Here is a 19731-nt window from a genome sequence, read left to right on the forward strand (position 1 = left end):
TTTCTTCGCTGTCATTTTCTCCACACTTTTACTTTCACTTTGTTTTGGTTTTTAAGTTTGTGCCTTTGCTTTTTCTCTATCTTTTTTTAACTTTTCTGGAGAGGGCTGGAGTTCCCCTACCGGCCACTACTCCATCACGTGACTCCTCCCCCAGCCTCCACTCACCTTAAGAATGGGTCCCTCATCTTGTTGGGCCCCACCACTTCCATACTGCTGGTGTACAGAAGATACCTGATCCCCAATTCCTTGCAGGCATTCAGAACATTCACAGTACCTGAAAGAAGACAAACGAGCATCACGGGCATGGCTGCTGTTACATTGATTACACAGCATACTAGATTAGTTCAGGACATTTAGGCCACAATGTTGCATTGACCCATATGACACTAGCACCTCTCCCAACTCCAAATCCTGTCTCTATCACGTTATAACTTCCCACACTGTCCACATCACCTCTCCCAACTCCCCATCCTGTCTGTATCCCGTTATAACCTCCCACTGTCCACATCACCTCTCCCAACTCCCCATCCTGTCTGTATCCTGTTATAACCTCCCACTGTCCACGTCACCTCCCCCAACTCCCCATCCTGTCTGTATCCCGCTATAACCTCCCACTGTCCACATCACCTCTCCCAACTCCCCATCCTGTCTGTATCCTGTTATAACCTCCCACTGTCCACATCACCTCTCCCAACTCCCCATCCTGTCTGTATCCCGTTATAACCTCCCACTGTCCACACCACCTCTCCCAACTCCCCATCCTGTCTGTATCCCGTTATAACCTCCCACTGTCCACATCACCTCTCCCAACTCCCCATCCTGTCTGTATCCTGTTATAACCTCCCACTGTCCACATCACCTCTCCCAACTCCCCATCCTGTCTGTATCCCGTTATAACCTCCCACTGTCCACATCACCTCTCCCAACTCCCCATCCTGTCTGTATCCTGTTATAACCTCCCACTGTCCACATCACCTCTCCCAACTCCCCATCCTGTCTGTATCCTGTTATAACCTCCCACTGTCCACATCACCTCTCCCAACTTCCCATCCTGTCTGTATCCTGTTATAACCTCCCACTGTCCACATCACCTCTCCCAACTCCCCATCCTGTCTGTATCCTGTTATAACCTCCCACTGTCCACATCACCTCTCCCAACTCCCCATCCTGTCTGTATCCCGTTATAACCTCCCACTGTCCACATCACCTCTCCCAACTCCCCATCCTGTCTGTATCCTGTTATAACCTCCCACTGTCCACATCACCTCTCCCAACTCCCCATCCTGTCTGTATCCCGTTATAACCTCCCACTGTCCACATCACCTCTCCCAACTCCCCATCCTGTCTGTATCCTGTTATAACCTCCCACTGTCCACATTACCTCTCCCAACTCCGCATCCAGTCTGTATCCTGTTATAACCTCCCACTGTCCACATCAGCTCTCCCAACTCCCCAACCTGTCTGTATCCCGTTATAACCTCCCACTATCCACGCCACCTCTCCCAACACACCATCATGTCTGTATCCTGTTATAACCTCCCACTGTCCACATCACCTCTCCCAACTCCCCATCATGTTTGTCTCCCGTTATTAACTCCTGCACTGTCCACACCACCGCACCCAACTCCATATCCTGCCTGTATCCTGTTATAAACTCTCACTGTCCACATCACCTCTCCCAACTCCCCTTCCTGTCTGTATCCTGTTATAACCTCCCACTGTCCACACCACCTCTCCCAACACACCATCATGTCTGTATCCTGTTATAACCTCCCACTGTCCACATCACCTCTCCCAACTCCCCTTCCTGTCTGTATCCCGTTATTAACTCCTGCACTGTCCACACCATCCCTCCCAACCCCCATCAAGTCTGTATCCTTTGATGGAGGAGTCACGTGATGGAGTAGTGGCCGGTCAGGGACTTCCAGCCCTCTCCCGAAAAGTTAAAAAAAAACACAAAGCACAAAGGTACAAATTTAAAATTTATAATAAATTAAAAATAAAGGTGAGTAGAAAATGGCAGTGAAGAGAGAAAAGTCGAAAACAACGGGAAGTAAAGTGGAAGAAAGAATGTCGGAAGAAGAAGGTGAAGGCCTTACCTGTCCGAAGAGGCCCGCTACGGAGAGAGAATCCCGCTCCCTCAGGTCAGTGGAGGTCCCGAGCTCGGGACTACAAAAATGGCTCACAGAGCCGAGTAAAAGTGCGCAACCGCGTATGCGCAAGGAGTCGCGCATGCGCGATGCGCATGAAAAAAAACACACTGACGGGAGTGGGGAACAGCTGCGGAGTCGATCTCCACAGCTGAGAGAGACACCTGCAGCACAGCAGCAGAACACAGACAATAACGACAACAAGAAAGAAGAGGGTAAAAAGAAAACAAGGAAACAACAGATGGTCAACCCAGAGGAAGAAGAAGAAGAACAGAAAGAAGTGGAAGAAGAAGAGAAAAGCAAGACAATGGATGTAGCTTTTTTTAAAGAATATATGGAATCAGTGAAAGAATGGCAATTACAAGAATTTAATGAGATAAAAAGAAGAATTAAGAATGCAGAAGAAAAAATGAATAAAATAGAAATGGTCATGTCAGAGATAGGAAAAAGAGTGGAAAATATGGAAGAATGAGAAATAATTGTAGAAATGGAAGTAGAGGACTTAAAAGAGAAATTAGAAGAATCTAATAAAAAAGTTAAAGAGGCACAGGAGCTGTTAGCTCAGAAGATAGATATAATAGAAAACTATAATAGAATAAATAATATAAAGATAGTGGGCCTTAAAGAAAATGAAGAAGGAAAGAATATGAGAGAATTTATAAAAGATTGGATCCCCAGGGTCCTGGGAAGACCAGAATTACAGGAAGAAATGGAAATAGAGAGGGCACATAGAACTTTAGCCCCAAAACCACAACCACAGCAAAAACCAAGATCCATTTTCGTAAAATTCTTAAGATATACAACAAGATAAAATATATTGGAGAAAGCAATGAAGAAAGTAAGAGAAGACAAAAAGCCACTGGAATATAAAGGTCAAAAAAATTTTTTCTATCCAGACATAAGTTTTGAACTCCTGAAGAAGAGGAAGGAGTTCAATACAGCAAAAATGATCTTAAGGAAAAAAGGATATAAATTTATGTTAAAGTACCCAGCGGTACTTAAAATAGTTATTCCAGGGCAACAAAACAGACTATTCTCGGATCCAGAGGAAGCAAGGAAATTTGCAGAACAACTACAAAACAAGCAGAGAGATGAAGACATGTAATGAGAGTAAAAATGACCACAAACTATATGTATGTGTGTAAAGGGGTATATGTGTGTATATATATAGTGTGTATACATGAATGTATCTGTATTTAGAGGAAAATATATATAGACAAGAATTAATAAGGGAGGGAAAGGGAATAGAGGGAATAAGGAGGGAATTAAAAGAGTGACCTTTGTTACATATGAAAATTGAAATCTTTTCTGGGGGGACTGGGTGGGGAGGAGTTACGGTCACTGCAAAATCAGTTGATGTTTGCAAGTGAATTCGCAAATCCAAATGGAGAGGGGAGATGTGGTTGTCCGACAAGGGATAAAGGGCAACTCAGGAGGGGGAGGGAGAATGGGGTTAAAGAAGTTTTAAATAGGAGAATAAGGAAAATGTTTGATGCTTTAGAAATGTTGTCTTATAAAGTGTTCAAAACAAGAAAGCAGAAATGGATAAGAAGGAAAGGTGATGATGGAGAAATGGAAAGGGAAGATAAACAAAGTATGAAATGGCTACGCTGAACTATATGACTTTAACTATTAACAGAATACATAACCAAATGAAAAGGAAGAAACTGCTAAATTTACTGAAAAAAGAAAAAATTGATATAGCATTTGTGCAAGAAACACATTTAACTGAATTGGAGCACAAGAAATTCAAGAGAGATTGGGTAGGACATGTAACAGCAGCGTCGTATAATTCAAAAGCAAGAGGAGTAGCTATATTAATTAGTAAAAATGTGCCAATTAAAATAGAAGAGGAAATAATAGATCCAGCAGGGAGATATGTAATGATAAAATGTCAGATATATTCGGAGTTTTGGAATCAACTCAATGTATATTCACCTAACGAAGAAGATCAAAAGTTTATGCAAAATATTTTTTGGAAGATAGCAGATACGCAAGGGAACATATTAATAGGAGGGGATTTCAACCTGAATTTGGACTCAAATATGGACAAAACTGCGAAAAAAAATTAACAGAAAGAACAAAGTAACCAAATTTATAATTAAATCGATGGAAGAAATGCAACTTTTGGATATATGGAGGAAACAACACCCAAAGGAAAAGGAATATTCATATTATTCAGGTAGACATAAAACATACTCAAGAATAGACCTATTTTTGTTATCAGCTCGTATGCAAGATAGAGTAAGAAAAACAGAATATAAAGCTAGAATATTATCGGACCATTCACCCTTGATATTGACAGTAAAGCTAGAGGACATCCCTCCAAGTATGTATAGATGGAGATTAAACTCCATGCTACTTGAAAGGCAGGATTTTAGAGAATTCATTGAAAGACAAATTAAAATGTACTTTGAAATAAATACGGAATCAGTGAAAGATAAGTTTATACTATGGGACGCAATGAAAGCGTTCATCAGAGGGCAAATAATAAGTTATGTAACCAAGATGAAGAAGGACTATAATTAGGAAACTGAGCAGTTGGAAAGGGAAATAGCAAATATAGAAAAAGAATTAGCAATGAAGGAAGACACAACTAAAAGAAGAGAATTAGCAGATAAAAAAAAATATGAAACACTACAAACATATAAGGTGGAGAAGAACATAATGAAGACAAAACAGAAATATTTTGAACAAGGGGAAAAAACGCACAAAATTCTAGCATGGCAGCTTAAGACAGAACAAGCTAAGAAAATGGTATTGGTATCAACGAAAAAAGACAAACTAATCACATATAACGGAGATCAATGAAAACTTTAGAGAATTCTATGAACAATTATACCAAACTGAAAACGAAGTGAAAGAAGACAAAATAGATGAATTTTTAACTAAAATTGAACTACTAAAATTACAAATAGAGGAACCAAATAAATTAACAGAATCATTTGAAATAGTAGAAATACAAGAAATACAAGAAATAGTAGAAATACAAGATATGATAAAAAAACTACCAAATAATAAAACACCAGGAGAGGATGAATTCCCAATAGAATTCTATAAAACATTTAAAGATTTATTAATTCCTCCCCTCCTGGAAGTAATCAACCAGATTGATAAAACACAAAGCTTACCAGATTCATGCAAAACAGCAATAATTACAGTAATACCAAAGACAGGGAAAGATCCACTCGCACCAGCGTCATATTGACCAATATCTTTACTTTACACAGATTATAAGATAATAGCTAAACTATTAGCAAACAGATTAGCCGACTATGTACCAAAAATAGTAAATCTAGACCAAACTGGATTTATTATAAAAAGACGAACAACAGACAATATTTGTAAATTTATTAACTTAATTCAAGCAGTAGAAGGAAATAAAGCTCCAACAGTAGCGGTTTCTGTAGACGGAGAGAAGGCCTTTGACAGAGTAGAATGGAATTATTTATTCAAAGTACGACAAAAATTCAGTTTACCAGACAAATATATTAATTGGATTAAAGCATTATATAAGGGGCCATTGGCGAAAGTGACAGTAAATGGATATATATCAAAACAATTTAACTTAAGCAGATCAACAAGGCAGGGATGCCCACTATCGCCCTTATTGTTCGCGTTAGCCATAGAACCACTAGCTGAACTGATAAGAACAGTAAATAAAACAAAATGGATAAAAATAAAAGACAAGGAATATAAAATCAGTTTATTTGCAGATGACGTTATAGTATACTTAACAGAACCAGAAATATCAATAAAAGAATTACATAAGAAATTGAAGGAATATGGAGAAGTGTCGGGTTACAAGATTAATGCAAATAAAAGTGAAGCAATGCCAATGAATAATGCGGATATCTCAAAATTTAAGAAAGAATCACCATTCAGAAGGCAAATGCAAGCAATACGATACCAAATGCAAGCAATACAAATAAATAATAACCTCGGCCATCTATATAAACTCAATTATTATCCACTAATGAAAAAATTACAGGACGACTTAGACCATTGGAAAGACTTACCACTAACACTAATAGGAAGGATAAACTGTATTAAAATGAACATTTTCCCAAGGATACAATATCTATTTCAGGCATTGTCAATACACTTGACAGAGAAATTTTTCAAGGAGTTAAAGAAAATAATAAGGTAATTTTTATAAAATAGGGGAGACGATACCCAAACATATATTATATAAATGGGATGAAAAATTGTTACAACATAGGAATTCTCCAGTATTACATCATCTGCTCAATATTTGGAAGAAGATTCATGTAGAAAGGAATAAAACAAATTACCAATTACCAAAACTAATACTGACGCAAAAATCAGCTAATCCCTTTTACAATAGATAACCTTTCCTTTAGAGAATGGGAGAAAAAAGGGATCAAAAGAATAGAAAATTGATTTTCAGGAAATAAATTATTATCCTTTGAACAAATGAAGGATAAATATAATATAACTCACGATACAGTGTTGACATACTACCAACTGAAATCCTACTTGAAGGACAAATTGGGAAGCAGTCTGAAGTTACCAGAGGGAAGTAATTTTAAATATGTGATTACAGACACAATGATAATCAAAAAATTTATAACAAACATTTATATTAAACTGCAAGAAAAGGAGAATGAGGAAACAAATGTTAAAACTAAACAAAAATGGGAACAAGATCTAAACATAAAGATAAAGAATGAAACATGGGAGAAGTTATGCTCAGGAACTATGAGAAATACAATCAATACGAGGTTACTACGTATGATACACAGGCTATATATTACACCTCAAAAGTTAAATAAATGGGATCCAACAGTATCTGACAGATGTTTTCGCTGTAAAAGGAAATGGGAACAACAATTCATGCAATCTGGTCATGTGAGAAAGTGAAAAAATTTTGGGAAGATCTAAACCAGATATTAAATAAAATCACAAAAAGCAATATACCTAAAAACCCAGAGATCTTCCTCCTAAGTAATATAGAAAACAAAGAATTTGGACTTGATTTGGATGGTGCAGAAAAAAGATTTGTTAGGATAGCCCTCGCTGTAGCAAAAAAATGTATTATGTCAGCCTGGAAATTAGAAGATAATTTGAGAATACAACAATGGTATATAGAAATGAATAAATGTTTTCCATTAGAAAAAATAACATATAATTTAATAAATAATATTACAATATTTGAACAAATATGGGAGCCATACATGAAACACAATAGAGAAAACCTACCGGGGACATCTACCACCTAAAATGACAGAAGGCGAAGGGAATGAAAAGAATTGACTCAGTGGAATTTTTTGTTTGTTTTTATTGAGTGACAACATTGTTTGACGGGTTTGATGTGTCTTGGATTCTGAACTTTGAATGAATGGGAGGGGAGGTGGGGAGGGTGGGATGGGAAGGGGGGGAGAAAACGACACTTTATATATTTGAAAAGGAAAATGTATGTATCTTGATCAATGTGGTTTATAGTGTGAAAAATAATTTTTTTTTTTTAAAAATGGCCTTCTGTCCCTTTCTCTCTCTCTCTCCCCTTCTCTTTCACTCCCTCTGTCTGTCTGTCTCTTTCTCTCTCTCCCCTCCATCCATCACTTCCTCTCTCCCTCCTGTTCCCCACTCTCCCCATCCTCTGTGTGCGTGTGGATATTTACTCCATTCAACCTCTCCCTTCCAACCCCTGGCAGCTGATGTCATGCTTAATGAAGACAAGACATCATATCTGCATAGAGGGAGCTTCACTCTGTGTCCCATCCCATGAGTTGTGACAGGACGGGGGGAGAGGGAGCTTTACTCTGTGTCTCACTCCAGGAGTGTGTGACGGGATGGGGGGAGAGGGAGCTACATTCTGTGTCCCACCCCGGGAGTGTGTGACGGGACGGGGGGAGAGGGGACTTCACTCTGTGTCCCACCCCGGGAGCGTGTGATGGGACAGGGGGAGAGGGAGCTTCACTCTGTCCCACCCTAGGAGTGTGTGACGGGTCGGGGGGAAGAGGGAGCTTCACTCTGTGTCCCACCCTGGGAGTGTGTGACCGGACGGCAGGAGAGGGAGCTTCACTCTGTCTCCCACCCCAGGAGTGTGTGATGGGATGGGGGAGTGGGTGTGTCTCTCTACTCCCCTGATGCCCCAACCCCACGGTCGAACACATGCTGTTTAATTACCCTGGTAGTTCACGGCCCAGATATTGGCTGGTGTGTATTCCATCCAAACACTGACCAGACTGGCGCAGTGGATGACAACGTCTGCACCTCGCAAAGCCTCGCGGACACTCTCAGCATCAACGATGTCTCCCTGGATCACCCTCACCGGTAACCGTTCTGACAAACAAAAATGGAGATATCACTCGGGGAAAGGACAGAAGAGAGAGTGGAGGAGGGGGGAGAGAAAAAGGGGCAGAGAGAAGGGGAGAGAGGAAAAAAAGGGGAGAGGAGGGGGAGACTGGAGGGGGAGAAAGAGGGGGAGAGGGGGAGGGATGGGGAAAGGGGAGAGAGGGGGGTGTGAGGGAGATGGAGGGGAGAGAGAGGGGGGTGAGAAAAGGGAAAGAGGGGTGGAGAAGGTGGAGAGAGAGGGAAAGGGGAGAGAGGGGGGAGAGAGGGGTGGAGAAGGTGGAGAGACAGGGAAAGGGGAGAGTGAGGGGAGTGAGAGGGAAAGAGAGCGGGTGAGGGGGGAGAGAAAAGGGAGAGAGTGGGGGAAGGGGGAGCAAGAAGGGAAGGGGAGAGAGGGGGAGTAGAAGGGGGAGGGGATGGAGGAGAGAAAGGGTGGAGGGAAAGGGGGAAGGAAGGAAGGCAGGAGGGAGAGGGTGGGGGAGCAAGTGGGGGGAAGAGGGTGGGGGAGCAAGTGGGTGGAAGAGGGGCAGAGGGGGGATGGGGAAAGAGAGGATTGTGTCCTATAGATGCTGATAGCCTTGCTGTGTATTAATACCTATCATCTTTTCACATTGAAACAAAGCCTCTGGTTTTGGACCTTGTGGCGTGTTGGCCTCCATAGACCATCACATTCAGGAGCCACGAGGTCATGTTGCAGCTCTACATGACCTTGTTGCACTCTGCATGGAATATTGTGTTCAGTTCTGGTCACCTCACCTCAGGGATGGATGTGGATGGTGTAGAGAGGGGGCAGAGGGGATTCACCAGGACACTGCCAGGATTGGAAGGCTCGCCTCGTGAAGAAAAGTCGTGAACATGGCCTTTTCTCCTTGGAGCGATGGAGGGTGAGGGGGTGACCTGAGAGAGGTATACAAGACGACGGGAGGCAACGACCATGGGGACGGCCAGAGGCATTTACCCCGCCTCCACCCCCCCCCCCCCGGCGAACACGAGGCAGCAGAGTTTTAAGGTGCTTGTGAGGAAATACAGAGAGGGATGTTCTTCACACAGAGAGTGGAATGTGCTGCTGGCAACAGTGGTGGAAGCAGGGTCTTGGAAGTGACCAGGGCAAGCCCTGAAATTTTACCCGTGTCCAAACATCTGACGCCATCTTCAGAATCAGGATCAGGTTTTATTGTCATGAGCCCAATCATGTCCTGGGTGGTGGGGGTCTTTGAGGAGACAGGCTGCTTTTTTAAGATGCCCCCTCATATGGACATTCTCAATGGAGTGAGGTCAGGTGCTGTGATGTCGCAGCTGAGTTAACAACCCTCTGGAGTTTATTCTTGTCCTGAGAGTTGGTGTCTCAGTACCAGGCAGTGATGCAACCTGCCAGAATGCTCTCCACAGTCCCCCTGTAGAGGTTGACAAGAGTCTTTGGTGACGGAACAAGTCTCCTCAAACACCTCACAAAGTACAGCCTTCTTCATGATGGCATTAACGTGGAGGCTCCAGGACAGATCCTCGGGGATGTGGACCCCCCCCCCCCCAAGGAATTAGAAGTTCTTGACCCTCTCCACTACTGACCCTTCGATGAGGACTGGATCGTGTTCCCCTGACTCCCTCCTGAAGTCCACAATCATCTCCTTGGTTTTGCTGACGTTGAGCACAAGGTTGTTGTCGTGACTCCATTCAACGAGCTGATCCGTCTCCCTCCTGTCCGCTTCCTCATTGCCATTTGTGATTCTGCCGACAACTGTGGTGTCATCGGCAAACTTGTAGTCGGTGTTGGAATTGTGCCTGGCCACACAGTCATGGATGTGTTACAAGTAAACAGTGGGCTAAGCACGCATCTTTTGTGGCACCTGTGCTAATGATCCGTGAGGAGATGTTTCCTCCGGGGGTGGGGGTGGGGGTGGGTAGAATCCTACTTCTGCACATCGGGTTGTCGTCTTCACTACACTGTTGGCCAGAAGATGGAATGGAAAGATCGGAATTCACCAACTTTGATGCATGGCTCTCTCAAATTATGCCATGTTTAATTTTAGAAAAAAATGTGAAGCTGCACTTTTGATACCTCCATTAAGTTTGAAGAGAGTTGGGGTCCTGTAATAAACTATTCTCATATGAGTTCATCTGTATTTTGACTGTTTTGGATTTGTGTTGTTTTTTTTATTGACAAGGACCAGATAAATCGTTTGTACTGTGTGAGAGATGATAGAATATAGGAAGTAAAGCTAGTATGAATGAAATAAGGAATACTGGACTGGACTAGAGGAAGTTAAGTAAGTGCTGAGTGTGAGGAAGGGTTACGCAAGTATAATAGAATAAGGGTCTTATAGTGATAGAAAGTTCTGCATATCATATAGAATTAGTAAGTCCTGGGGGTTGAGATGTGTGAATAAGGACAAAGGCAGATTCATGAATAAGGACAATGACATGATTGGACCCAGACAGGATACCCCATGGTCTTTCAAGTTTACAGAAATTGGTAGGCAGACAGAATTACCAAATGCCAAACCAATCCAGGAGGCAGAAGAATGTTAGGGAGGGGAGGGTACCTCTACACTTGAAATGAACTGTATAAAAGTTGGGTGAGCCCCAGTGTGCGTGTGTATTCCCAGGGTAAGGGGAAGCACCCAACTTTGCATTGTTGTACAATAAATGTTCTTTGTTCTCAATTTTTGTCTCGAGCGAAATCTGTGAAGGTGCTTCTGTTTCTCGCATACTGTCCTGTTGTCGTGAACTCTCCGTTTAGGCCTCCCTGTTTAGTACAGGGTTTTAACAATAATTTTTTAATTTTTTTTATTTGAATATTCCAAATTGAAAGAGAATGGATAATATTGTTGAATATGTTACATTATACATTGTATTGTTCTAACCTTCCCTGACAAGGCATCTCAGGCCCCCCGCCCCCCCACAACTCTCTGTGCAAAACCTCTCCCCGCTAAACTTCCCTCCCTCCACTTTGTACACACATCCTCTGGTGTTTGCTGATCCCGCCCCGGGAAACAGGCGCTGGCTGTCCACCCTATCGATGCCCCTCAGAATCTTGTCGACCTCTATCAAGTCTCCTCTCATCCTTCTACTCCCCAAAGAGAAGAGTCCCAGCTCCGTGAACCTTGCCCCATAAAGACTTGTTTCCCGATCTAGGCCACGTCCTGGTCCATCTCCTCTCCCCCTCTTTCTGTCTTTTTATTACAGTCACAGGGTCTGCAGACTTGCGTGTTTCACCTCCATATTATCCGGCCCAGTCCCACTGACCTGCACCCATTCCATATCCCTCCCATCCACGTATCTCGAACCACAGCACAATACAGCACAGAAACAGGCCCCTTCGACCCTTCTAGTCTGTGCTGAACTTTCATCCAGCCCTGTCCCACTGACTGTATGTAATGGAAGATTTAAACTGTGTTTTTTTACTTCTCCAGCTGCAAGGTTGAGAAACTGCTTGTTTTTTAGAATCATCAGACATAATCCAATTTACACCATGAGGCCCAGGATGCATATTTAGTAGACACACCTAAATTCCACCATGGGGATCAGGATGCAGTTGATCAGAAGACATTATCTAATTTACACATGGGGCCTAGGGATGCATATGAATCAGTAGACATTATCCAACTTCCACCATGAGGCCCAGAGATGCAGTTTTCCTTTGTTGGTCGCAGACTGTCAGGAGACTTTGAAGATAATTAAATCATTTGTTCAAAGAGATAAGATGTGAAGTAAACAACTTTTGGGTAATATAAGCCACGGTCCCACTGCTGAAGTTTGAGACTCTCCAAGTGGTGGCAACATCTCTCAGCAAGAAGAACTTCAAGAGTCCAGCTAACATCCCGGTCGAGGGAGGTAGAGAAGCTGCTACCGGCGCCCTGACAACCTACTACAAGTGTGCAGTCATTGCCTCGCTTCGGCAGTTGGGACCAGTCCAGGCGTTGATAAGTATAATTGAGAAGGGCTTGCATATTGTAGTGTGAATTCAGCTTTAGATTTAGTAATAAAGACTTGTATAAACTGAACTGCTCTCGGTGTGTGTGTCTATTTTCTTTCGGTAGCTCAAACACTGTGACCAATCTATAATGAACAAAATGAGAAGTATAAGTTTATCAAGACAATTGGTGCTGCGAGCAGGATTGGTCTCAAGATGTTTCGCCGAAAGAAAGAGGTGAGCCCAGAGCAGTTCTTGATTCCAGAATGGACTTCCAAAGATAATGGGTTTGGCATGTTGGCCACTACCCTGTCTTTGTTGGACCACCCATTAGTTGGGATGAGAAGTTAGACCCATCAAGTGCACCTCTGGGAGAGCGGGTTGCCACTCTCCTTCGAGAAAGTAAATTTCCTGGTAAAAAGGGGACGCTGACGGACGGTTTTTGGCTGCTGGCCACAGCCTTATGCCACTCCGTTCAGCGTGAAGCAGAATCAGTTCAGCGAGAAGTAGAATCTCAGCGTAAGAGAGAGCAACTAGAGGAGCTAGAAGCCCTGCAACAACGCTGTTCCATGATGAGTGAGATTGCTTGCACCAGTCAGGACCGAGCCAAAGAATGGTAGGATAAGCATGGCCAAATGATCTGCCATAATATTAAACTCTGGCAGCAGCTCTGTGCAGATAAAGAAAGGCATGGAGTAGAATCCGATCCACATCGTATTCGTGCCATGATAAGGAATGGCAACGATCCTGATGTAAATGATGAATGGGACGGGAATATCTGGAATGATGACCATGGTAATAATGCAGATACTCCTCAGGATGTGTCTAACATACTGCCCTCTCCACCTGCTGTTCACGCCCACCCCATAAGGCAGCAGATTTCCCAAACAGACAGAAGGGGGGGGGATGATGTAAGGGTAGAGATTGAAGGGATAGATACCCCGGTCTCCCAAGTGGACCCAGGGGAAAATACCCAAACCCCTGCTTATGCTCTATGGCCTACTCCCTCTATCGGAAGGCCTAGGCCTCATCCCGTCCACTGGGCAAAGGACCCTGTGGGGCCAAAGTGGGAGCAGAGGTCGAACAGTCAATGATCCGTGACTTCTCTGTAAAAGAGCTGGCTGCCATTGGAGATCGATTTAGGCAAAAGGCGGGAGAAACTCTGGCAGCCTGGCTCCTGTGTGTCTGGGAGCAAGGAGGGGGTAATGTATATTTAACCCCTGAGGAATTGTTGGGATTAGGAACATTGACTACTGATATCCGGGTCACTGCTGAGCTGCGGGGTAGAGGAAGAGAGATGGATTACTAACTTGCCACTCTAGGGGATGCCCTGCTACGAGTATACCCATCACCAGTAGATTGGGATTTACATTTACAGAACAATTGGGGCACCCCAGAGGAGGGTATAGCAGTAATTCGTCAACAGGCCCTGGCCTCTGCCTTGTATGCAGGGCGTTTGAGGCTGTGGGTACGAGGGGAGCCCTGATGAAGAGATGTTCACGGCCGGAATGCCTAACAGATTTGTTCGTTCCGCCCAACCCACTGTACGGGGACTGGTTCTGTCCATAACTAGTCCGCTAATTGGGCACCCTGTGTTTGAGGAGGTGCGTGCCTTATCTGGGCTTCGAGAATTAGAATTGGGAGGTAAAATCCACTCACGTACAACCCAGGTTACATCAGACAAGCAGGATGAAAAGAGAGGGCCTGATGGTAATAACGGACCGACAAGAAAGGACCTTTTTCTAACCTTGTTAAAGTTAGGCGACCCTAAAAATTATATTGATGGGAAACCTACTGCGGTCCTTTATAAGAGGAAGGCAGGGGAACATCATCCCCAGCTGCTGAGTCCTCCTGGCCCAGCTGTGCCTTCTGCTCCCACTGAGCCAGCTTCTCTTGCTCCAGTTATCCGTGATGAGATACAACAAATGGTTAAAAAGGCTCTTATGGATAATAGTGGCATGTGGGCCTGGAAGCCCCCGAACCCTACTAAAGCATGAGGGTGTGGGCAGGGCCCCTGTGTCTCCTCCACTGAGATATGGTGGATACATGGGGACCCACGGCCCTACATACTGTTAACAGTCCATTGGGGTGGGGGTAATGACCGCCAATATTTGGCCTTGGTCGATACTGGTGCAGAGCACTCGGTGATTTTGGGTAACCCTGACCTCTGGACTGACATTTCGAATAGAGGGGATGGGAGGAGCGATCACCCTGGCGAAGGAAATAAAAGTCCGCGCCACGGTGGGTGTTGGCCCTTCCCCTATATTGTTACATGCCTTGGTGGCTGCCACTGACGAGTGTATCCTGGGTAATATGTTGGCCGGTACGGCCTTTAATACTAGCCAAGGAAGATTTGCATTTGGAATTCGGACTATTACAAAGACTAGTGGTGGGTCGGGCTAAGTGGGATCCGGTGATGGTGCCTCCCCCCTGAAATCAGTATGCATTCCACAATATTGCCTCACTGGGGGGCAGGAAGAGATTACTGCCACCATCGATGCTTTGCAAGAAGAAGGGGTAGTGAGGCCCGCAACGTCGCCCTTTAATAGCCCTGTTTGGCCAGTCCAGAAGCCGGATGGCTCCTGGAGAATGACAGTTGATTATTGTTTCTTGAACAAACATGCCCCACCACTTGCTTCAGCAGTTCCGGACATTGTCACCCTTATTGAAAACATTGCTACTGGGAACTCAGGAACATGGTATGCTGTCATTGATCTCGCTAATGCATTCTTCAGTATTCTGGGCGGTCATGTATCAGCCAGTCATTCTTTTGCCAATCAGGCATCCATACCACTAGTCCATTAGCCACAGCCCAGGAATCAGTAAACAAGTGAAGAGGGTGATCATGGGGGTCTAGTGGTAAAATAACCGCCTTCAACTCAGCATACTGACTGGAGCCACCATCCCCCTCCTCCAATAAGTGAGTTCCTGACCTGGGATGGTAAGCCACCGCCTTCCACTTCTGCTTTCCTTGCACCCACCGGCTGCTACCATCAGTAAACCAGGCGTCCTCTTGTTCTGCTTTCTGTACCATCTCTTCCGTGGCCCCTTGGATCATCACATCATCAATATAATGGTGAATCGAGAGAGAAGGTGATACTGGCATCGCCTCCAAATCACGGGCAATTAGGCTGTGGCAAATAGTGGGTGTATTGGTGTCCCCGTACCAGACGTGATGCAGCCGGTCAGCACTCTTTCCACCACACCTCTGTGGAAATTTGCCATGGTTTCTGGTGTCAGAACAAACCTCCGCAAACGCCTGAGCAGGTCGAGGTGCTGACATGCTTTCTTCACGATGCCATTAGTGTGTTGGATCCAGGAAAGATCTGCCGAGATAGTGACTCCCAAGAACCTAAATGTGCTTCCCCTCCCCACCTCTGATTCCCCCCAATGATCACTGGATCGTTCACCTCTGGCTTTCCCTTCATGGAGTCAACCATCAGCTCCTTAGTTTGGGTGACATTGAGTGTGAGGTTGTTGTTGGTGCACCATTCAGCCAAGTTTTCAATCTCCCTCCTGTTCACTGATTCATCACCATCCTTTCTACAACCCACTACGTGGTCTTGCATTCACTCTCTATAATTTTGAATACTTTTTATTTAGTTATGAGCCTAAATCACATACATGCCAGCCTACAGAGCGAGGGTGAATGCTAAAGATGGCTGCGATGCTTCACTACCCGATGAGCTGAACACCTTCTATGCCCGCTTTGAGAAGGAGAACCCACTGGTGCCCACTAGAATCCCTGAAAAGGCCGAAGACCCTGTGATATCTGTCCCTCAGGGCGACATCAGAACATCATTCAAGAGGGTGAACCCTTGCGAGGCATCAGGCCCTGACAGCGTACCTGGCAAGGGACTGAGAATCTCCACCAACCGACTAGCCGGAGTGTTCACGAACATTTTCAGCCTTTCACTGTTGCAGTCAGAGGTTCCCACCTGCTTCAAAAGGGCATCAATCATCCCGGTACCCAAGAAGAGTAGTGTGGGTGGCCTCAATGACGATCGCCCAGTAGGACTAACTTCACTTCTTGATGAAGTGCTTCAAGAGGCTGGTCATGGCCAGAATTAACACGTACATAAGCAGATCTGCACCCAATGCAAATCGCCTAGCGTCACAACCGCTCCACAGCAGATACAATATTGCTGGCTCTCCACTCAGCCCTGGATCACCATGAGAACTCATACTCTTCATCGACTACAACTCGGCCTTCTTCAACAGCATTATTCCCTGTGCTGTTCAACAGGCTCCAAACTCTGGGCCTCTCTACCCCACTCTGCAACTGGATTCTTGATTTCCTCATCGGACGACCACAGTCAATACAAATTGGAAACGTCTCATCCTCATGGATCATCGGCACAGACGCACCCCGAGGATGTGCGCTTAGCCCACTGCTCTACTCGTGTACACCCATGACTGTGTGGCCAGGTACAATTCCAACGCCATCTACAAATTTGCCGATGACACCACAGTTGTTGGCAGAATCACTAACAGTAATGAAGAAATGGACAGGAGGGACATGGATCAGCAGGTTGAATGCGGTCACGAAAACAACCTTGTGCTCAACGTCAGCAAAACCAAGATGATTGTGGACTTCAGGACGGAGTCAGGGGAACGTCGAGGGCTCAGTAGTGGAGAGGGTCAAAAACTTCAAATTCCTGGGGATCAACATCTCCAAGGATCTGTCCTGGAGCCTCCATGTTGATGTTATCACAAAGAAGGCTCGCCAGCGGCTATACTTTGTGAGGTGTCTGAGGAGATTTGGTCCATCACCGAAGACTCTCAGAAACCTCTACAGGTGGACCATGGAGAGCATTCTGGCCGACTGCATCAATGCCTGGTACGAAGATGCCAACTCTCAGGACAAGAATAAACTCCAGAGGGTTGTGAACTCGGCTGCGACATCATGGGCACCAGACCACCACATCGAGGACGTCTACATGAGGCGGGGTCTTAAAAAAGCAGCCTCTAACTTCAAAGACCCCACTACCCAGGCCATGCCCTCTTCACTGCTACCATCAGGGAAAAGTTCCAAGAGCCTGAAGAAGAGCACAAGGACAGCTTCTTCCCCTCCGCCACCAGATTCCTGGATGGACTGTGAACCACAGACACGACCTCACTCTCTCTTATATTTTGCAGTGATTTATTTTTAAATGTAATTTTATAGCAGAGTTTGCACCTGTGAAACTATGCAAAAACAATGAATTTCATGACATGTTCATGGCAATATTTTCGAAATTCTGAAGTGCGCCCTGTGCTCTGGACTGACCCTTTCCTCCCAACGAATGGGCTAATATTTGCATCTTTCGTAACTTGATCTGGTTTTGCAAAGTTGGCCTGTGTGTTATTTGCCTTGCTGATTGGTTGTACAGGAAGCCAGTGAACTTTGGTGATAGAAACGCCCAGAGTACATTTGATCAGCAGAGCAGTTTGATCTTCTGGCTCCAGGTTTCTTAAAGGGATACCTGCCACACAGGTGAGGAAGGCAGAAGCTGTGCTGACTGTATGAGTCATTGGTAGAGCTTTACCCACTGCTCTACTCACTCTACACCATAGTACTTTATGGCCCTTCTAGTCTGTGCCGAACCATTTTTTTTTCCTGCCTAGTCCCTAGTCCCTCAGTCCTGCACCCAGCCCATATCCCTCCGAATCCCTCCCATCCATATACCCGTCCAAATTCCTCTTCAATGTTAAAACTGAGCCTGCATTCACCACCTCAATTCGTTCCACACCCCAACCGGTATTTGGGTGAAGAAGCTACCCCTATACTTTTCCTCTTTCACCCTTAGCCCGAGTCCTCTGGTTTGGATCTCACGTCCCCTCAGTGAGAAAACCCGGCCTACATGGACTCTGTCCCCCTCATCATTTTAAACACCTCGATCAAATCTCCCCTCATTCTTCTACGCTCCAGGGAATAAAGTCCCAACCTGTTTAACCTTTCCCTGTAACTCAGTTCCTGAAGTCCAGGCAACATCCGAGTAAATCTTCTCTGCATCTTTCTATCTTATTGAGATCTTTTCTGTAGTTCAGTGACCAAAACTGCACAAAATGCTTCAAATTTCCCCTCACCAATGCCTTGTACAACTTTACCATCACATCCCAACTCCTGTACTTAATACTTTGATTTATGAAGGCCAAGGTGCAAAAGCTCTTCTTTACAACCCTGTCCACCTGTGAAGTCACTTTCAGGGAATTATGCATCTGTATCCCCAGATCCCTCTGTTCCACCGCACTCCTCAGTGCCCGACCGTTCACCGTGGACGTCCTTTCTTGGTCTGTCCTTCCAAAAAGCAACACCTCACACATTAAAAACCATCGGCCATGTTGGAATTCATATCGAGAGGGACAGCAGACGGGAACGAGGAGTTAATGTTGAGGCTCTGTTACCCTCTCCCCGGACCCTTCCGCCCGGCGGCTCTCCCTCCTTCACACTCCAACCCCACCTCCAGCCCCCGCTCCCACACCTGTACTCAGCGCCTCCAGCTCCCGATCCACTGCCCGATCGAAGACCCGGACCTCGGCCACATTGTCTCCGCGCTGCACCAGGAGCCGCACCAAGTATCTGCCGAGGAAGCCGAGGCCGCCGGTCACCAGGTGCACCAGCCGGGCCTCGATCCCGTCCCGCTGCGCCGCGCTCGGCATCTGAAAAAGCGGTTGTCGGCAGAGGTCGACCAGTGGTTGGGGGTCCAGAATCTTCCCTTCCGCCCTCCCCGTCGCACGCCCCTTCTCACCCCTTCCCCCTCACCATCTCACGCACTTCCCTCCGCTTCCGCTTCCCCTCCCCTTCCCACGCCCCTTCCCACGCCCCTTCCCACTCCCCTTCCCACGCCCCTTCCCCCACCCATCCCACACTCCTTCCCACCCCTTCCCCCACCCATCCCACACTCCTTCCCTCCCTCACCCGTCCCCCACCCCTTCCCTCCTTCCCACACACCCCTCCGCCACCCCTTCCCCCCCTCCCACACACCCCTCCGCCACCCCTTCCCCCCCCACACACCCCTCCGCCACCCCTTCCCCCTCCCACACACCCCCCACTCCTCTTCCTCCCTCCCCTCCTCTCCCCTCCCTCCACTTCCCCCCCACTTCCCCCTCCCCTCTTCCCCCTCCCCTCTTCCCCCTCCCCTCTTCCCCCTCCCCTCTTCCCCCTCCCCTCTTCCCCCTTCCCCCTCCCCTCTTCCCCCTCCCCCCTTTCCCCTTTCCCCTTTCCCCTCCCCCTTTCCCCTCCCCCCTTTCCCCTCCCCCTTTCCCCTCCCCCTTTCCCCTCCCCCTTTCCCCTCCCCCCTTTCCCCTCCCCTCTTTCCCCTCCCCTCTTTCCCCTCCCCTCTTTCCCCTCCCCTCTTTCCCCTCCCCTCT

At 46.0% G+C, this 19731-nt stretch overlaps 1 protein-coding gene across 2 annotated transcripts in view; it reads right to left on the bottom strand.

Moving 5' to 3' along the window:
- The window catches only part of hsd3b7 (hydroxy-delta-5-steroid dehydrogenase, 3 beta- and steroid delta-isomerase), a 28382-nt gene extending 9271 nt beyond the window's left edge, over positions 1-19111 (bottom strand). The window contains exons 1-3 of one of the 2 annotated variants that reach the window (XM_069926871.1): positions 18843-19110; positions 8304-8459; positions 166-274 (exon numbers count right to left, since the gene is read on the bottom strand). In XM_069926871.1, the coding sequence (XP_069782972.1) occupies positions 166-274; positions 8304-8459; positions 18843-19020 (443 nt within the window). In that variant the 5' untranslated portion in view covers positions 19021-19110. Of the gene's footprint in view, positions 1-165; positions 275-8303; positions 8460-18842 lie in introns of both variants that reach the window. The other variant, XM_069926872.1, reaches the window with a different exon arrangement.
- Between the last annotated feature and the right edge of the window lie 620 nt (positions 19112-19731).

This window comes from Narcine bancroftii, chromosome 3 (genome assembly GCF_036971445.1).
Source record: "Narcine bancroftii isolate sNarBan1 chromosome 3, sNarBan1.hap1, whole genome shotgun sequence".
Classification (NCBI taxonomy): Eukaryota; Metazoa; Chordata; class Chondrichthyes; order Torpediniformes; family Narcinidae; genus Narcine; species Narcine bancroftii.